Source organism: Elgaria multicarinata, chromosome 9, assembly GCF_023053635.1.
Source record: "Elgaria multicarinata webbii isolate HBS135686 ecotype San Diego chromosome 9, rElgMul1.1.pri, whole genome shotgun sequence".
Taxonomy (NCBI): Eukaryota; Metazoa; Chordata; class Lepidosauria; order Squamata; family Anguidae; genus Elgaria; species Elgaria multicarinata.
Window position 1 is genome coordinate 30832954 of NC_086179.1, and position 19581 is coordinate 30852534.

General features: G+C 40.8%; 1 protein-coding gene across 2 annotated transcripts in view; it reads right to left on the bottom strand.

Moving 5' to 3' along the window:
* Nucleotides 1-19581, bottom strand: part of LARGE1 (LARGE xylosyl- and glucuronyltransferase 1) — a 397052-nt gene that overhangs the window by 14458 nt on the left and 363013 nt on the right. For both annotated transcript variants that reach the window (XM_063133451.1, XM_063133452.1), the window contains exons 12-13: nucleotides 11341-11619; nucleotides 810-956 (exon numbers count right to left, since the gene is read on the bottom strand). In XM_063133451.1, coding sequence (XP_062989521.1) covers nucleotides 810-956; nucleotides 11341-11619 — 426 coding nt within the window. The remainder of the gene's footprint in view (nucleotides 1-809; nucleotides 957-11340; nucleotides 11620-19581) is intronic.

Genomic DNA, 19581 nt, shown 5'->3' on the forward strand with positions numbered 1-19581 from the left:
TTACTAATGACTTATTAAACCATTCTCATAAACTGAGCCGGAAATTGTTGGCTGCTGGGGAGGAGGGGGCATGTAGAGAGTTTTGGAGAAATTAGATGGGCCAAGAAAAGTGCCCAAAAACTAAATGTGCAAAGATTCTAATTACCCAGAAGCTGAGGCCACCTTTGCATTCTGATGTTAATTATATATTAATATTAAAAGGCAGATCCCTATTGGGAAAATAAATGCCACTCGTGAAAAAATTAATTGATGATGGATCATAAAAGTAAAGTCAACACATAGAGATTTTATTTCCCAGTGGATTTACTTTTAACTAGGAAAGAAGCAGTTATTTTTCTACGACTTTATAATTCTTGCGTAATTTAGAAAACAGAAGTGGTAAAATATTTTCGCCCACTGCTCTTTCTTTTTGTACGAATGCATCACCCTTCTTTTCATACTTTTATCCATAAACATTCAGGCTGAGAGACAGCACCGTCTTCATGATGTTACCCCTTGTACCGAGCATAAATGAGTTTAACACACGGGCGCTCTCCAGTAATTTTACAGCTATTAAGGCTCCCCTCCCCTAGAGAAATGTCCAAACCTAGTCAACTCAAGGAAATAATGCAAGACACTTACTTGAGCTGCCCTATGGTGATCAAAGTTAAGCAATAAAGGGTGAGAGTGAAAACGAGTTTCCACAAAACTTTCACACGTTAGGTTTAGTATTTTTAAATCTATGACTGACTGTGCTTTTTTCTCCATCTCCAAACCCTCAAAAAAGAGTAGGCTAAAAATATTTTTCTTTAAAAAGATATATGCAGTACCTGAATGTGAAGAGGGTCCCCATGTCCAACATAGACAACAGCTCTGCTTTTGATTTAGGGAAAGAGAGGCGATAGCGAAGAGTCTCAAAAGCAGGTACAATGAGAGCCTTTTTTGTATTGGCTAAGTCCAACTGGACAACAGATTTCCTGGCAAAGAAAAGCAAATCAATTTATTTATTTATTTGTAATACTTATATACTGATTAATAGAACGAAATCCTTAAATCAGTTCACATAAAAATATTACAAATCACAGTTAAAGTACAGTATTAAAAACAATTCCAAGTACGATAACAATACAAAACAATATAAGGAAAAGTAAGATGGGGCAGCATATGATTAACTGCAATTAATTTAGCAGAATTTTAAATTAGCTTTCCCAAGGCAGGTAACAAATGCAGTTGAAACATACTAGCGAGAATATCATATTTTGTTATAATTACTCATTGTCTAAGTTCAAAATTCTCATTTGCACTCTGAACTGTTTTGGATGCATTGATATGTCAAAAGAACAGGAAGCACAACTGACACACACGTGCTTCCAGATCCCTGTGATTCTCTGCTATGGCCAATGAGGAAATTTCCTATTTCCTCCTGTGCGGTGATGCACAGCTTCTGCTCTTCTACACGGCTCTTATATACTAGCAAAGCACTGCTCTGAAAGCAAATCTTGGGAAGACTAGGCTATTAATTTGGCCATTTGATTTTTTTTAAAGTACATATTTGTCAACTGCTGCGGTGCAGGGAAGGTATTTAAAAAAGAAACAAGCATCTCTTTTCGACATTTCCACCCCCTATCAATTCCTAACTTATTTCTTCAAGTGTTATTCTTTGTAATTTTCTTCCCAAGTCAGAGAGACAGAGAGAGAATTTCTGATCAAACTTTACTTTGTACATTTATAAAATGTGAGCTCACTGAGCTGTTACTTCATGCATGAGTTCATCCATTGTGAGATGGCTCTCCACTGTAACACAGACTGAATTTTTAAACCCCTTCAAGTGTCTTTAAGCCTTTGACCCTAATCAGATTTCACTTCTTATCCTTAAAAAATGAAAGATCTATTAGTTATAATAGCTGGAAATGAAGTCTTCATGCTGGGAGGGACTGTAACAGGGATTGACTACTACTATCTTGACCTGGTTTTGAACTTCTCTAGGGCGCATCTCTAAAATGAGTGATTTATAGCAAGCTCGTGACTGGTCACTCATGGAAGTTTGTGGGTCGAATACATGATGCCATCAATAGCCAGGATGTTTCCTGCACTATCCCCCTTCTCCTGCTGTCAGAAAACACAGAGAAAATCAGTTTTTTTAAATAAAAAAATTCCGCAAAATCACCCCTGTGGCATCGAGCTATAATTCCATCCTGAGATAGCACTGTTTTATTGAGTTGAATGGAGGCTGCATGCTGAGCCCTTGGCCTGAATGTGTGAATCTGTCACATTTGAATTTTTTAAATTTCAAGTTCTTTGTGTCCGAAATACAGGGAACTTCATGATTTTTGCTAAATATATATATATATATATATATATATATATATATATATATATATTTAAATCCAAAATGAAACAAAATTCTGACCTATCACTAGCTATCGCTTTTCTTTTTGAAAGATAACTCAAATGTTCAGTCTGCAAACTGGCTTGGTTATCTGGAAGCAGATGCATAACATGGGCAGCGGGGTGTAGTGGAGGGGTAATACAGGGGAATGCAGCACCAGGCCTTTTTCAGAGTAGGGTTGATGACATCATCTGTCAGAATGCCAGGGTATTTATTTATTTATTTATTTATTTATTTATTACATTTCTATACCGCCCAATAGCCGGAGCTCTCTGGGCGGTTCACAAAAATTAAAAACATTCCAAGTATAAAACAACAGTATAAAACCATAATATAAAATACAATATAAAAGCTCAACCAGATAAAAACAGCAGCAATGCAAAATTACAAATTTAAAACCATGTTATTTAAAATTTATAGATTGTTAAAATGTTGGGAGAATAAAAAGTCTTCACCTGGAGTCTAAAAGCATATAATGTAGGTGCCAAGCGAACCTCCTTAGGGAGCTCATTCCACAGCCGGGTTGCCACAGCAGAGAAGGCCCTCCTCCTGGTAGCCACCTGCCTCACTTCCTTTGGCAGGGGCTCACGGAGAAGGACCCCTGAAGATGACCTTAGGGTCCGGGCAGGTACATATGGGAGGAGGCGTTCCTTCAGATAACCTGGCCCCAAGCCGTTTAGGGCTTTAAATGTTAATACCAGCACTTTGAATCGGGCCCGGACCTGGACTGGCAGCCAATGAAGCTGGAAAAGGACTGGCGTAATGTGGTCTCGTCGGCCAGTCCCTGTTAGTAAGCGTGCTGCCCTGTTTTGCACCAGTTGAAGTTTCCGGACCGTTTTCAAAGGCAGCCCCACGTATAACGCATTGCAGTAATCCAAACGAGAGGTTATCAGAGCATGGATAACTGTAGCTAAGCTATCTCTGTCCAGATAAGGGCGCAGCTGGTATATCAACCTCAGCTGATAAAAGGTGCTCTTTGCCACTGAGTTCACCTGTGCCTCAAGTGACAGTTCTGGATCCAAGAGCACCCCCAAACTACGGACCCGATCCTTTAGGGGGAGTGCAACCCCATCCAGGACAGGGCAAACATCACCTCGCCGGACAGAAGAACCACCCGCTAACAGTACCTCCGTCTTGTCTGGATTGAGTTTCAGTTTATTAGCCCTCATCCAGTCCATTACCGTGCCCAGGCACTGGTTCAGAACAGCAATTGACAGACTCTCCTTGCTCTGTCAAGTAAATCAGGTGATAATGAGGCTTTTTAAATTTTTAGTACATTTCATGACAGATTAGCAGAAAAGAAGTCAGAGCATGAGAAAAATAATCAAACAGAGGCTGGATACTTATTCCCTTTTTTTTGATGGGGTTCCTTCTTTATACTAGCAGTTTAAATGGTAACACATCTCTGCAAGGTTGTTTGCATTACAGCTGGCTGAAGATCTTTTGTTCAAGCTCAAGTTGAACCTATACAGTTAGCACCATTGAGTTCAATGGAGCTTATTCTTAGGCAACTATGCAGAAGACTGCAATCATGCCTTGTAAAATTGATATGAGATGCTGTTTGTTTTGGAGGTTTGAGTTTTAAGATGGAGTCTTTAACCATCTCTCAGTGGCTATGCTGTCTCCCTGGGGTATGGCTAGGAAGGTTTTTAATCAACTTTGCCTTTGAGAACAAATTAAAACAGAATTCAGGATGGATGCAATTATACCATGAGTCAGTTAACTCCCATGACTAATTGTTCATGTGAGTGGTTAACTCATATGAAGAGTGTAAAAGAGCATCACAGGAGTTGGGACAGCTCCTTCTATACATGGAATTCTCTATATCCCCAGCAGATGTAATTCATGGATCATGTTACGAGAATAAGAACATAAGAACACAAGAAGAGCCATGCTGGATCAGAGCAAGGGTTAATCTAGTCCAGCACTCTGATCACACAGTGGTTGACCAGGAGCCTACAAGCAGGATACAGGTGTACCAGCACCCTCCTGCCCATGATCCCCAGCAATTGGTGTATATAGGCTTACTACCTCTGCATACTGGAGGTAGCACATAGCCTTCAAGACTAGTAGCCATTGATAGCCCTCTCCTCCAAGGATTTATCCAACCACATTTTAAAGCCGGCCTTCACTACATTTTGTGGTAATGAATTCCATAGTTTAACTATCTGCTGTGTGAAGAAGTAACTCCTTTTATCTGACCTGAATCTCCCACCAATCAACTTCATGGGATGACACCAGGTTCTAGTATTCTAAGAGAGAGGAACAAAAATGTCACCCTATCCACATTCTCTGCATCGTGCATAATTTTGTGCACCTCTATCATGTCTCCCCTTAGTCTCCCCCCCTTTTTTTTGCAAGCTAAAGAATCCCAGCTGTTACAACCTTCCCTCATAGGGGCCATGCTCCAGCTCCTGGACCATTTTAGTTACCCCTTTTACCACTTTCCCCCCAGTTCTATTCTTATCAAATATATACCCCCCCCCCCACAGCTAACTGGAGAGCATCTGCACAACCTTGACTGCTGTTGTCAAAAGAAATCTCTCTGCACCATTTTTTTTTAAAAAAGTCTTTTCTTTAAAGCAACCAATCCCTCCTCATGTCAAATTCAGCAATCCTTAATAGGATTAACTCTAATGATCTTTATGATACCACCAGGGGCATTCAAAGAAAATATTAACAAGTAGCAAACTGTCTCTAAGCTCAAGATCACAACCACAATGAAAGTGAACCATACCCTAAGATTCACTTTCACATCAACCGGGGGAAAGAAAGTATTGTCTGAATAAACTTAAGTTTTAGTTTTTTGGTAACAGTTTTCAAAGATTTCCCCTCAGGCTTCTCTGTGTGGCTGTTCCATTAAATGAGCTAACTCTTAGGAAAGTTTTCTGAAAGTTGTTTGAAAAGTCGGCATCAAATTTCCTTGTCAGTGTGCAAAGGTTATTGAATTTTATCAGCCTCCTATTATAAGTTTTGGATACTTTTTCTCTATTTCCTCCCTCCCTCCCCACCCACCTCCTCCTCTATCAATCCTAATTGACCCAGGCAACTACTTCTAAATAGAAAGTTCTTTTCCAACCAGCCTCCTCCAGCTGCCAGAATTATTCAGTGTTCGTGACACTCTTAATGATTCCACCCACTGCTTTAACTTGTGCCTTCTTCTGTAGGTTTGGCACAGAACTTGGTGTGACCGACAAAGTACTGAAGCAGGAAGAAAGTGCACTGAAGCCATTTGCGTCTCATTAAATGCAGTGGGGCTAAGCTAGTTAATGTGCTTTCATATTGGCCTAATTATCGTTTTGAGTTTCTCTGCTGTCACCATAGATTTCCTGGGCTGTATTTTTCTCACCTGAAATAGGAGTCAGAACAGTTTCCCATACTATTAAAAGAATAATCCCGCAAGTGCTTGTACTGACATTCTCCAGGTCATTTCTAGGGAGACAGACTCACAAGCTGGACTGGGACGAAATCATGACCCGTTGCTGGTCTTAATGGCAGATCGGGGTGCTGCAGCAATATCCACACCCACACGAGTTAAAACTTCAGCCTAGCAGTGGTATTCCCTTTACCCCACTCCCCTCCGCTCCTCTTCACCACTCCAGTTTAGCAGTAAACACTATGGAATCAGCCAGTGTTGAAACTGCAATCTGGATACGGCATTAGAGTTCTGTAAAAAGCACTTTGTTTTTTGATATGATTGTGTTTGCAACCATGGGGACCCCGTGAGTGCGTTAAGTCTTTTATTACATATGAAGCATGAAAAGACCTTCCCTGCCCTGTGTCTAAACAACTTTATTTAATAAAACAGAGAAACCGAGGAAAGTTGTAATGAACAATTAAGAAGGGAATGGAAGAGCAAGTATGAGTCTGGCTGTTAAATTGCTACAGGTACAGAGGTAGGATGAACTTCAGATGTTTGGTACACGAAACTTATGGATGACAATTACTGTCACTGCATTATTCAACAGTTCTGAATTTTTCCTCTAGACACACTATAGCAATACTGATTATCGAGCTTTGTTTTTTTATGGGCATGTCTCATCTCTAGGCCGCAGAGTTGCAAAGAAAAAAACTTTAAAAAATACGTATAGCATGTCCCACTAGTACCAGTGGGAATCTCAGACCTGGTTGACATGTAACTACAATTTTTGAATCATAGGTTATCATTACGTGTGAACCCGGAACTATGGGCTAACTTTGGGTTGTTAACCATGAACAAGCTACGAAGAGAATCCATGGTATGTTCTTGGGTTGTGAACTGTAAGTTGTTTAAACCATGGGTTGTTTCACCAGGCACAGACACAGTGGGCAAGAGCAGTAACAACCTCCCCAAACCCAGCCTCTTTACTGCAGTGCCACAAAGGCAGTTTGGATACTGGGAGGAGGCAGATGAAGAAAGAGGGAAACAAGCAACCTAGGCATTGAGAAAACAAACCATGGTTTGTTCACTTGTCTGCTAGACAAACGCTGGGGAGGGCAACAAAAACATAGCTTATTTAAACCATGGTTTAGTGTTATATGTGAACCAGGTCTCAGACAGATATCCAGTAGTCAGCAGTCATCATGAAGAACCATGCTGGATCAGACCAAGAGTCCATCTAGTCCAGGATTCTGTTTACACAGTGGCCAAACAGTTGGCCATGCGAAACCCATAAGCAGGACCTGAGTGCAACAGCACCCTCCTGCCCATGTTCCCCATACTGCCTCTGACAGTATACAGCCATCAGGGCTAGTACCATTAATAGCCATATCCTCCATGACTATATCCAATCCCCTTTTAAAGCCATCCAAATTGGTGGCCATCTCTACATCAGTTTAACTGGTTCCCTCCCCTGGTAGCGACTTCAGCAATGGCTTTATCCAAATCCCTGACAGGCCAGTTCCCACACTGGTAGGATAGATTCCCTTTAGCAGTATGTGAACATTGTTATTCATTGGTCCTAACAACTGTGAGGCTCCTGTCACCAGCATATAAGGTATTCAATAAAAAATATCTACATTAGAGCTCAGATGTTGAAATTATGTTTGAATCTGAGACCTCATTTTCAAGAGGAACATAAACTTACTTAGCGGGTATTTCTTTTTCAGTTTGTTTAATTAAAACAGCTTCACTATTCACTTTGCTAGGGTTGATGCCATATGCGTTCAAAGTAGCCTTTTCATAATCAGACTCAGGTTTGATTCAGCATTTTTAATTTATTTGTTATGTGTTGTAGTGTCTGAGGCAGAAAGATTTGTGCAGCAGTTGTCAGAAATGGTGTTTAATATGGGCCAAGTAATAAATCTGGATATATTCTAGAAAGCTGCTTATTTATTTCTATACAATGCCTGAGAAGATTAGTTTAGGGTTTGCACATAAATATCTGCTTCCCAGCACCCCCTCCTCCAAACTCAGAAGCTAAAGAAATAATTTGTGGGAAAAGTTTATAATTTCTTCCCTGAAACCCTCCTCAAACATTTCAAAGGCATATGTCCAATAATCCTTACATTTCTATACTGCCTGATAACTGAAGCTTTCTGGACCATTCACAAAAATTAAAACCTCAAGATACAGCGTAAAACAATATAAAATATAACAGCTTAAAACTACAATATAAAAGTGCAACCAGAAGAAAACCTAGCAGCAATGCAGAGATTTAAAATACAGATTCAAAACAGCGGAGCTAAAAGACCAGAATGCAAAAACGTTGCATCCCTCAGGGTGTCACTTGCTTCATTTAATGTGTAGCTGATTCTAACTTCTTTTTTACTTTAGTGTAAGTGTGTGTGGCCCCGTTCTGGATCGGGACCACCATGTGAACCCAACTGGGGGCTTAAATCTTCCGACATGGCCACTACTGCCCCTCCCCTGCCACTGTGTGAGGGCTGAAGAAGAAAAACCTCCATTGGTGTCAATGGAGATTTTTCTCTTTCTTTAGCTCTCACATGCTGGTGGTGGGAGTGGCTGTATGGGGAAGTGTATCACCCTCATACGTGAGCATGGTGGTCCTGATCCAAATTGGGTCCCCATGCATTTACACTATAGGAAAAAGGGGGAAAAAAGGGATGTATGAGGATTTCATTTTTGCTTGCAAGACATGTGAGCATGTCACATTCAAAGTCCTGAACGTGAAGGTGAGCCTGCAGAAAATGTTCGCAAATTGTCAACCACAAGTTTGGCTTTTTTCTAGTTCGATTTGCATAAATTTCCTCAGTAGACTGAATCAATCCTTCTATGGAGAAAATTAAGACATTTGTGCATATTAAGAAATTGCGCAGATTTCGGGAGATTTGTGCAAATTTCTGGGGATTGGTTCAAATCTCCCATTCATTCACTGATCGATTTTCACAAGTTTCCCATTCATGCAAAGTGAACAGTGATCGCAAATACAAACCAGAATTGGTCATGAGATAAGCAGCGAGACAACATTCAGAGAATCTTAGCAATATCAAAGATCGCTTTTTGACCCATCCCTACGGGAAAGGGCTAGGGAAGACCTCTGCCTGGGGATTTAGAGAGCTACTGTCTGTCAATATATACAATCCCAGGCTAGACAGGCCCATAAACTTATTCTGTATAAAGTAGTGCAATAATTCCATATATTCATATAAGAGGTTCAATTATAAGATTTTCTTACCAAAGGGGTATTATCACTTGATATTCTGTTAGACATGCCAGGTTGGACAAATAGGGATTTTACTTCTTGGGATTAAGATTTCCACTATAATATTTTGAGAACAGCATTTGTTGCGCTCTCTACTGAGGCCTGCCTGGAGCCAGCACTGCCCCTGTTCAGACAACACACTAAACCATAATGGTTATGCAGCTTGAGCTAAACATGATGGCTTAGCATGTCATGTGAACCATGACCAAGGCCATAGCTAGACCTAAGGTTTATCCCTGGATCATCTAGGGGTCAAACCTGTTCATATAGGTGACACACAGGGGATCCAGTGCTCAGGCAGGGGCGAACCCTGGATGATCCCAGGATAAACCTTAGGTCTAGCTGTGGCCTTAGTGTGTCGGCTGAACCATTCCTAACCATGGTGGCTATGTAAGCACGATTTAAACATGCTCACTAACCACTTGCTGCAAAAGGGTTAGCAGCCTAACCATGGCTTAGCAAGTTGTCTGAACAGGGTTGCTGTCATCTTTTCAGCGCCAGGTAAAGACCACTGTCTTCTGCCAGGCATTTTGTGGTATATGATGAGGCATCTATGTCTGCTGTTTTAGAACAGGTCCATTAGGAAAAAACACAGTTTTGCATTATGCCTGAACACTGAAGAGTTGTTAGGCTTAGCTATGGTTTATTGAAATGAGCCCACTTTATAAACCAGTTTGAAGTTGGCTTGAAGTTTCAGTAAACCATAGCTAGGGCAAACCAGTTTGTCTGGCTTCAGACATTATGCTTTCCTGTGGTTAACTAAAAATGGATACACAAGTTTCCAATCTTCTCCTAAGAATTCTGCTGCTTGACTACAGACAGCAAATAAAGAATATGAAGTATATAGACTATACCATAAGCTTCCCTTTGACATTATCTACACCAGAAAAGAGATGAGGGATACATTACTAGAGCCCATAGTATGATTATGCTGAATATATACGAAATGATGTGCGTGGGAATGGACATGAGCAGAAAAACAAGAACAGCTGAAGCTGGTAGGAGTGAAAATGGGTTTGGTGAGAACAGCATGAGAAAAATAATATCCCTTGTAGACAATTCATGAAAATTCAAGGAAGTTACATCCTTTGTCTGGCCACATGGTGTCCCCCTTGCTCCATGTACTGGAAGAAGGTAAGAAAGAAAATCTCCATTAAGTGAGGCCACATAAGGGGGGGCAGAGGTCTGAAGACCACAAAACCCAACAGGTTCACATTTATTGCAATACAATACACACTGAAGTTACTCCCGCACCCTTCTAAAGTCCAGTGCAATAATTATTCTGCCTTGACAAGATCTTATCTTTCAATCACTTATCTAACCTGTTTGGATTGCAGCTCCACTTTCAAGGTACAGTGCTGGGTTAACAGTATGTCAAGAGCGATAACTACTTCAATAACATTTTTCACATCCCCCCCTGTTAAAGACATCCTGGAAGCATAGATACCAGAGATGGGAGAGACCTGTAGGTCACCTGGTTCATTTCCAAGCCAAGACAGGATAGGACTGTCCATTTATTACAGCTTTTGACCAGTTTGTAGTTAAAAACTGCCTTGTGAAATAGGCCTGAAAGTTAATTTTGTGCTTTTTAATGTTCAGTTTTGACCCTTTCTATCACCATGAATTGTTTTTCTTGTGCTGAGATTGTGAGCATTCTACTGATCCCTTGTCACCTTCAAGTATGACTAAGAAACCAGGACACTAACAATTCAGTTCCAGTTGTTTGTACAATCCTTTTAATTTTTGTATAATTCTTTTTTTCTGACCAAATTAACAGGGTGAGAATCACAGGCAATGGAACGCCTCTCCTTGCTAACTTTTCAGGTTTTGCACATCCTGAACATGGGGATTTAGAGGGTTCTTAGGAACGTATTGGAGTTTCCTCAGTCTAGGTATTCCCAGTTTCCCTAAAGCTACCATCGTATGCAAGTTTAGACAGAAAAAAAGTCATACAACTCCCAGCATGCCCTAGCCAGCCATGCTGGCTGATGGATGCTGGGAGTTGTAGGACTTTTTTCTGTCTAAACATACATAGGACTGTGCTCTACGTATCTCTTTGGTCTCTCACCGCTGGCTTTATCATCTGCTCCCAAAACTTCCCCAGAGATGAAAACATTTGTTTGCATCTTCCGGCTTACTCTCAGCCTCTCCAGACCTAGATATCTAATCCTTATATACCTACCATGGGGACACCCCCAAAAGGTGTAGACGTTTTCCCTGATAAAACTGTGTACACTCTTGTGCTTGTAAGGGCATGGTGTTTTATAATGTGTATGAACACAAGTGTGTTTGTGTGTGTTTCTGTGCGAGAAGGGTTTTGGCACTTACCTGAGGTACTCGTAGAGTCCATACATTGGCAAGAAGTCAATATCTGACAGGAACATGTACGGTGTGCTGATATGTTTCATAGCCACATTCCGCAGGAGGTTCACTGGATAGAACTGGCCCTCCTTGTACACTATGTGGTATCCAACATTGTGCCGGCTCATGAGGACCTCAGAGCCTTGGGCATAGCGTAGAAACTGCTGGGCCTCTGCATCAGAAAGATAGAGTGCCAAGCTGATGGGCCCTTCCCAGTGTTTGCAGATAGCTTCAAGCATCTGGAGTCTTAAAGGAAAAAAGGAGGTTCAGAAAAGAGAAAGATGTAGTATTAGAGGGTCCCCTTTCTCTGCCTCAGCTTCTGTATTGGGGAACCTACATGGAGATATCTCCACATACACCGCTGAATTAAAGTAAAAAGGATCCTATGTCAAGATTTCTCCCCATCTTACTTGTGTTATAAGAGTCCCAATAAGAACTGGTACATTCTGCATTTTCTCTAGAAATATATATAATGAATTAAGATGTTGTTGCATCACCATATAGAAAAAGTAAGGAGGTGGGAATGCAGCAGACGAGTGTTCATGGGATACTAGCAGAGGCAGAAATCTCCTTCAGTACTAAAGCAATTAACCATGTAAGCCATCAAGTAGGATGGTGGGGAGGAATTATTTCACTGCTTTTTATGCCAGCGTTGTGAAAAAGCTGGAGTAAGACAAATTACTATGCAAAATAGGTCTACATCACACAGACACAAAACTTCTCCAAATGGTCAGAGTGTTTATATGTGTTTGTAAAAGCACGGTCTTGCAGCAAAAGACTGTGAATCTTGAATATCCAAGCAGAAAAAAAGATCAAAATGAATACATTTAACAATTACTTTCCAAGATGTATCAGGGATCTTCAAAGAAGAAAACAAAAACACTGCAGTTAATTAATACCACTGCTTCTTAATCTGAGCACCTGCTTAGTCCATCCAGAAACCATTTCTGCTCTTATTAGATTCAATTAAAAGGAGTGATTAGGAAGATATAATACCTCTGAGTGTTCTGATTACTTTCTGTGTGCTTATTTTCTTCAACTAAGCAATCATCTCTTCCATTCCCCTTCCCTTTGCTATTAATATCAGGGTGGGAAATGTAAGGCATGCATGCCCATAGTGGTTCAGACAGTATGCAAAATCATAGTTAAGCGTTCTGGGAAGGGTCTGTCTGAGCCTTGGGTGAGCGTTCAGCCCCCTCCTCCTCTGTTGCAGCTGCGAGGAAGAGACTGGAAGCATCCTCTGATTGGTTTAAACTAACTTCAGTTTGTGGTTACATCCAAACTGGGCCAACCTACGGTCAGTGTAAACTCCGGTTTATTGAAACAAGCCAGAATCAAAGTATGGTCCCTGATCTTGGAATGATTCGATAAACCATAGTTTAAACTAACTACAGTTTAGACGTAATGACAAATCAAAGTGTGTTTAAAAGTGCAATCCTATGCATGCTTAGACAGAAAAAGTCCTAAAAACCCCAGCTGGGAATTGTAGGGCTTTTTTCCTGTCTAAATATGCAAAGGATTGCACTCTAAATTAGGAAGCAGCTGCTTTCAGTTTCCTCATACTCTTGGCCGGTAGCATTAGTGAAAACTGGGCTACTAGTATTTGTATTGTAATTCCAGAATAAATGTATATATACCCCAAAGCTTTCTGTGTTCACAGCCTGTCTATCACCTCTCACTTCTGATGAGAAGCAGAGTCCTTATGTTTTCCAGTGGTATCATACTCAAAAGAGACTGGCCAGCTGCTAGGTCTGCTCCATTTATTGCTTTTTACGTTTTCTGTTGAGGAAAGAAGTGCTTAGCTATACTGATAAAAATGGAATTTAGTTTTCCTCAGCTGTGGGGAGCTGTAGTACTCCAGGGAGCCATAGGTAAGTTATTCATATTTACTTAAGGCATTTATTGGTTGTTATTAACTGGGAAATTCACAAGGAGTCAAATTTATATTGAATTTCTGCTTCGACATTGATACTGGCCATTTATCACTGATTTAATTCCAGCAGCTACTGTTGAATATGTCCATAGTGCTATTGAGTTCACACTTGACCAGTCATAATTTGCCTTGGAATTAATGAGATGTATGGAACTTTTTTTAATGCTTTTTTTTTCTTGGGATGTTAGAAAAAGTTAACTTTCGGATTGGGATAGAGTATAACTATTTCTGCCCTGTTAGACAGAAAGTGGTTCTTCGAGTGCTCTTTTCAAATAGCCTTCGTGTTCCCTTTCTTTGTACAAGTCAAGAATGAAATCATTATTATCATCATCATCACTGTTATTACCATTATCAATTATTATCACTACAACTATTAATATAATAACAACAACAACAACAAGAACAACAAGAACAAGAACAACAACATATTTTCAGTTTAAGGCCACATATAACCGTAGTCTATAAATCACACAGCATAACTTAGCAGCAATCATAATCAACTCTGGATCAGGCATAAATTGGGCAAAGTTCCACAAATACTCTTAGGGTGCAATCCTAACCAAATGGTCACCAACCTCCAAAATCAAGGGCTGCTGATTATCCTATGCAGTGCAGCTGGAGCACAGAGTGGATCCTCTCTGTGCTCCAGCTGCCTTGCATTTTGGCTAGATGGGTGATTTCGCCCATCTAGCTGCGACTTTGGGAAGGGGGAGGGAAGAAGCCTGAAGACCTAACTGAAAGCTGCATAAAGCAGCCTCTGTGGTCTCCTCCTCTTCCCCCTCCAGAGACTGTCCCCTTCCCCCCTTTTTTGAGAGCAGAGACATAACTGTTGCAGAGAGAAACTGTGCCGGCTATGGGGGGGGGGGGGGGTTGCTGGGCTCCAACATTGAACTCCTGGTTCTGACCTTGGATCCCAGGCACTGAACAATCCTATGTCCCAGTCCCTCCCCAGTCTCTGTCTCTGGATCATAAGATTGCTCTGTTCTCCAACTGGTCATAAAAGTTGTAAAGCAAGGATGGCAGCTGATTCACTCATGGTACAGAATTCCATAATGCGGATGCCATAAGAGAGAAGGCTGTACATCACAAGAAAACTGTTACACTTCTTTGTAATATGAATGTGGAATAAAGAACAGCAGAAGGTTAATTCACACTAGTGTGGCTGCTGAAATAGTATGAACGTAAAATACTTAAATGTTGATGTGAATGTGGGCACCATCCTTCTGTTGTTAGAAAACAACATGCATATACTAAGGATCAGCAAGTGGGCCAAACCTGGACCATGGGAGATGCCCGTGGCCATCCCAACCTGGAGGTGAAAGGTGTGGTGAAAGTGGCATTTGTGTAGCAATTGAACTAGTTAGCAAGGGTGGTTTGGGGATCTACTCTCGTATTTCCTTCTTGGTAGCTGTGATGCCACCACCTCACACACAAGGCTTTGATGCACACACCTCCCTCAGGCTAAGCACCACCACCTAAATACTTGAGGAAGGGGTAAAAAGAAAAGAATAACCTTTCCCTTATAGCAAGAGATTTGGAAAAGGCTTTTCTGTGAATATAGCAGGCTGAAGGTTTAATGTAAAGTGTTTATTTATGAACCAATAGAGCAGGAGACACAGCCAAACTGACACATGGTTTTATGGTAGCAAAATAAAGAAAATGTTTATTGTTGTTTACAGTTCTTAGTTCCTTCAAATTCTATTCCAATCCTGCCTATTCTTAAGAATACTGGTAGTAACAAATCTAACAATAACGATCCTTAGTCCCTATGATCTTATTTTCACTCACTCCTCACACAACTCCTGGCAAGAAATCACACAGCTAAACACATCTACCCTCCAAACCCAACCACCAATTGAACACCTCAGACCACTCAGCTCCCCCATATTTATACTCCTCCCCTCCTTTCCACAGCATCACCAGCCACACCCACTCAGTCCAACATTCCGTACTCTCTAGACATACGCAGACATACCTAAGGGAATAGAAATGTGGGTAACGCCATAGTAGCTCTTCAGGAAAACTAGATATGTTGACTAGATATGTGAAATCTCAGTAAAACCAACAAGGTAAAGGGCAATTAACAATTTCAACAGGCAGAATGTACTGGGCTACACAGATTTGTCAACTGAATAATGAGGTTCTTCTGCCTATGTCCTAAAATAAAAATGAAAAACAAATAAAAAACAAAGAACAAATGAAAAACATCCGTTTAAGACGTCCAGAGAGCCGCCCAGAGAGCTTCAGCTATTGGGCGGTATAAAAATGTAATAAATAAATAAATAAATAAATAAATAAAAGCACAGTCTTGAAACCCTATAGCAAGTGTACCTCGAGGAGCCATAAACACATGAACAAGGGTTTGCTAAACTAAGCCTCATCTTTCATTAATTTAAAGAGAAATAAGAAAATAGAGCACAGCTAGACACTTGATTCTAAATCAGGAAAGAAACAAACAAAAAACCAATCCCCCAAAATAAACCTTGCCTGTAGATATGGCAGATTGTCTTCCATATTTCCCAAATCCCTATGACCAGATCTCTCCCCATTAATATTTATATGAGGCACCAGAACATTTTTCTTCATCACAGTAATCAAAGAAAATAATAATTTTTCTTCTCTCACAGTCTTTCCTAAGCTGTGCAGCAGAAAGCAACAACATGTTCAAACTGGCAAATATAAATTCTGATTTCAACATTAATAGCTTTTCTCTGCAGTTCTGAGTGATCCTGATGACATCCAAGGAGGTATAAAGCTTTGCTTCCCTAGATACCAGAGATTATTTTTGCTAGTCTATACCTGAATCATTATTTTCTTTTCTTTTTTTACAGCTATTATTGAAACAAAGGTTATTATCAAGTGTGACACGCACTTAAATTAGAATGAGGGATCGATAAAAAAAATCTAAGAGGTATGTGAAAAGCTTTAGATGACAGATTGTAGGAATCATAAATAAAACATACACTGCTGTTAAGCAATACAACTAAAGCATAGTGGGTTCCTCTTTCCACTTATGCAACAAAAAGCAATCGATCAGCATAGTCAAATGTACCGGAAAGCTCACACTTGCATCAGTATGGCAATTGGGAGGGACATGATGAAGTCCAGCGAAGTCCCTGGACCCTTTTAGGGTGTCTGACATACTGCAACAGGTTATTTTCAGGAATGGAAGGATATGAGGCTGAGATCATCAACCTGGTGCCCGTGAGCACCAATGTGCCCAGGCTTCTGATTATTATTTTATTTCTTAAGGTTTTGTTTCATTTTTTAAAATCACACTATTTTTAACTGGAAGGCTGACATGTTGCAAAATGAACTGCTGCCCTCCAGCACCATATTTATTTGTGTTCAAAAGAATGGTTTTCTGTTTTGGAGCTCAGACCTCACTTCTGCCTTGCGCAAGTTACTTTTCTTTTAGAACAGAATCAGATGAGCATTTTATAGCATGCTCATTATTGGCCATGTATGGATGTTGGTGGGTCCTTTTGATGCCACCGTCCACTTCCCATGCATCTCTCACTCCCGTCTGGTCCTTTTCCCGTGAAAAAATAACACCCAGAAAATATGTCTTTTTTAGTTTGAAGTGGAAGGTGCTGCCATTTCCTGCTGCGCACAGGAAAGCAGCATGAAAAAAACCACCCACTGAATGGGCCATGTGGTCTTTGTTTACTTCCAATTTCTTCAGGGTCTGAAGAAAGAGGAACCTGCTCATTCCTATTATGGGACAGAAGCAAGATGAAGCAAGATTCAAAACGATGGGAGGGAAATGTGACACACACACCCAGCCTGTCTGAAAAAGCTCCTCACCAGTTTGCCTTCTGGGACACGAGCGTTTAGTGATTGTTCATGCCCACCATCTCAGCCATTGTCTGAAAGCACCCTCAACAATCTCTCAAATGTCCAAATGTGTCTACTGACCCCCAAAAGTTTGGGGACCCTAATATAGGGCGACTTATAAAGAGTAGCTCTTATTTTACTGGCCTGCCTGGATTTTCAGTGCCTAGCCAGGATGCTGGTCCTCCAGACACTGCAGTTCAGTCACCATCATTGGCCTCTCCTAATAGGCAAATGTGGCAATATGGCGGCAGCTGTCAGAAAGTTCAAGACCTCTTGCAGCAACGGAAGACTCAGATTCACTCTCTGATCCCCGCCTCTCCTCCAACATCTAAACAGCACTATGATATTGCTGCCCCTTATGAATGAAATTTCATAGCAGTCATCCTGAATACAGCAAAAAGAGTTGCTGAGAATGAGCTCTACAAAAACCCATTCACAAAGAAGTATGTTTTTTGATGATGTTTCTTTATGGTCAGTTTCCCCGTCATTAACGTCTAAAACATTGTAGCTCAATCATATTCTTGTTTACAGTAGTAGAAAACTCAACCCAGTGGTCTAATATTTCAGACACAGGTGCAGCCTGAACAGATATTATTTAACTGTGCATCAAAATGCCAAATACAACAAAAAGCAAGCCAGGAACACACAGAACTAGCTGTGATTTATGCATCTTTCGTAGGTGGGGAGCTAATGCTGCAATCAACCAACATTCAGGAGAAGGCAAAAATAGCAAACATAACAAATATGAATGTTCTCTTCATCCTCAGACATCCTCTCTTCAGTGTTAGCTCAAGCCACTTTGTTATGCTTGGTGAAAATTAATTTTGTTCTCTCTCTCTCTCCACCACCATGACTTTGCTGTATAGGAAGAGAGATATTCCACCACGATAGTCAACGGTGGCTTAATAGTCAACTCACAGTTGGTTATTTTGCGGGTACTCCCCACATGATCAGAGAAATAACCAACCTCCAGTTGGTTATAAGCAACTGAGTAGATTCTCTCAGTCCTCCTGCTTGTATCCCATCATTTCTTGCTGCCGAAAATAGAATTCTGCCGGATCAAGTAGAGTGGCAGCCGCCACTTTGACCACTCTTGCCTAGCGACTCTGTAGTTGACGAAAATAACCAATGGTGCTCTCCACACACCATGATAACCAATGGTGGTTAAAATTACCCACTCAGCACATCGTTGGTTATTTGCGTGGATTATTTCAGCAAAATAACCCATCATGGGTTAAAAAAATCCTGCCACATGACATGATAACCTACAGAGGGTTAATTGCTCTCTGTGGATTACTTAACAGATTGTGGGTTATTGTGTTGTCTGGACTGAGTCACTGTGCTTTTTCTGTTAGGTTTCCCCCTACCACCGATTTCAGCTCCCTTTACCTTTGCTATAGAAGTGAGCAGATAGGATACTTCTGCTCAATTAATTTGTACCGAGGGAAAAGGGTCTATAATTAGAAAGAAACAGGGCACATTGTCCCTTGGTCTGAGGTAGTCCCGTTTTTGTTCCTCCATAAAGATTTCTCAATTAGCCTGGAACTTCTGGAATTCTGCCACTCTGGAATTCTGCTTGTGTAGCCTATTGAGTTTGTCCTCTCTCTCTGTATGACCCAGTTCGTACATCACAAAACCTGGGATCATGAATAAGCCCGATCGAGGGGGCTATGCATGGACCTTGCATTGTTCGTGATTGGGTTCATTCTATGGCTTGTCAGGGGAGAGACAAGTAAGACTTACTGGTTCACATGTAACGCTAACCAAACCATGGACAGAAGGCTTGTTTGGGCTTGTTCACGATAACCACAATTTTAAAAAATGGTGAGTTGTTGTGATATTCGAACTAAGCCAATGTTTCCCTTGTGAGCATTTCTTTTTAGATCCTAAGATGCAGCCTCTGCAATCCTCCATCCTACGAAGTGCATGATAAAGTTCTACAAATCTGCCCCTATTCTCACGGTGTCCGCAGAGAGTGGATTTCAAAGCACTGCCTACCCATCTCTCCCTCTTTGCAGCATCCTTTGAAAGAACAAATACCCTAGGCCTGACAATTATTGGCATTTGCACTTGCCTTTACCGATGACATTAACAAACAAAATGGATTTAACTGCTGTGGGAGAATGTAGTTTAAAAAAATAAAATGGTTTAAGGAAGACTGAAAAACAGCTGAAAGGTGCAAGAGGAAATAAAATGGCTAAACAGTCTTTAACAGGAATATTATTTATTGATTTTAGCTGAAGGAGAGAATCTCCAACCCAAATCAGTAAATATCAACACAGGACGACAAAAGCAAGGAGCATTTTTCTTCTATGAGGTTGAACAATTTCTGCTCTCTGAATAAAGATGAGTACCCTCATGTATCAATACAGCCTGTTCCCTGCATGGATCCAAAAAGTGAAACAGATGCTCAACCGCTGCATTGTCGCCAGCAAAAC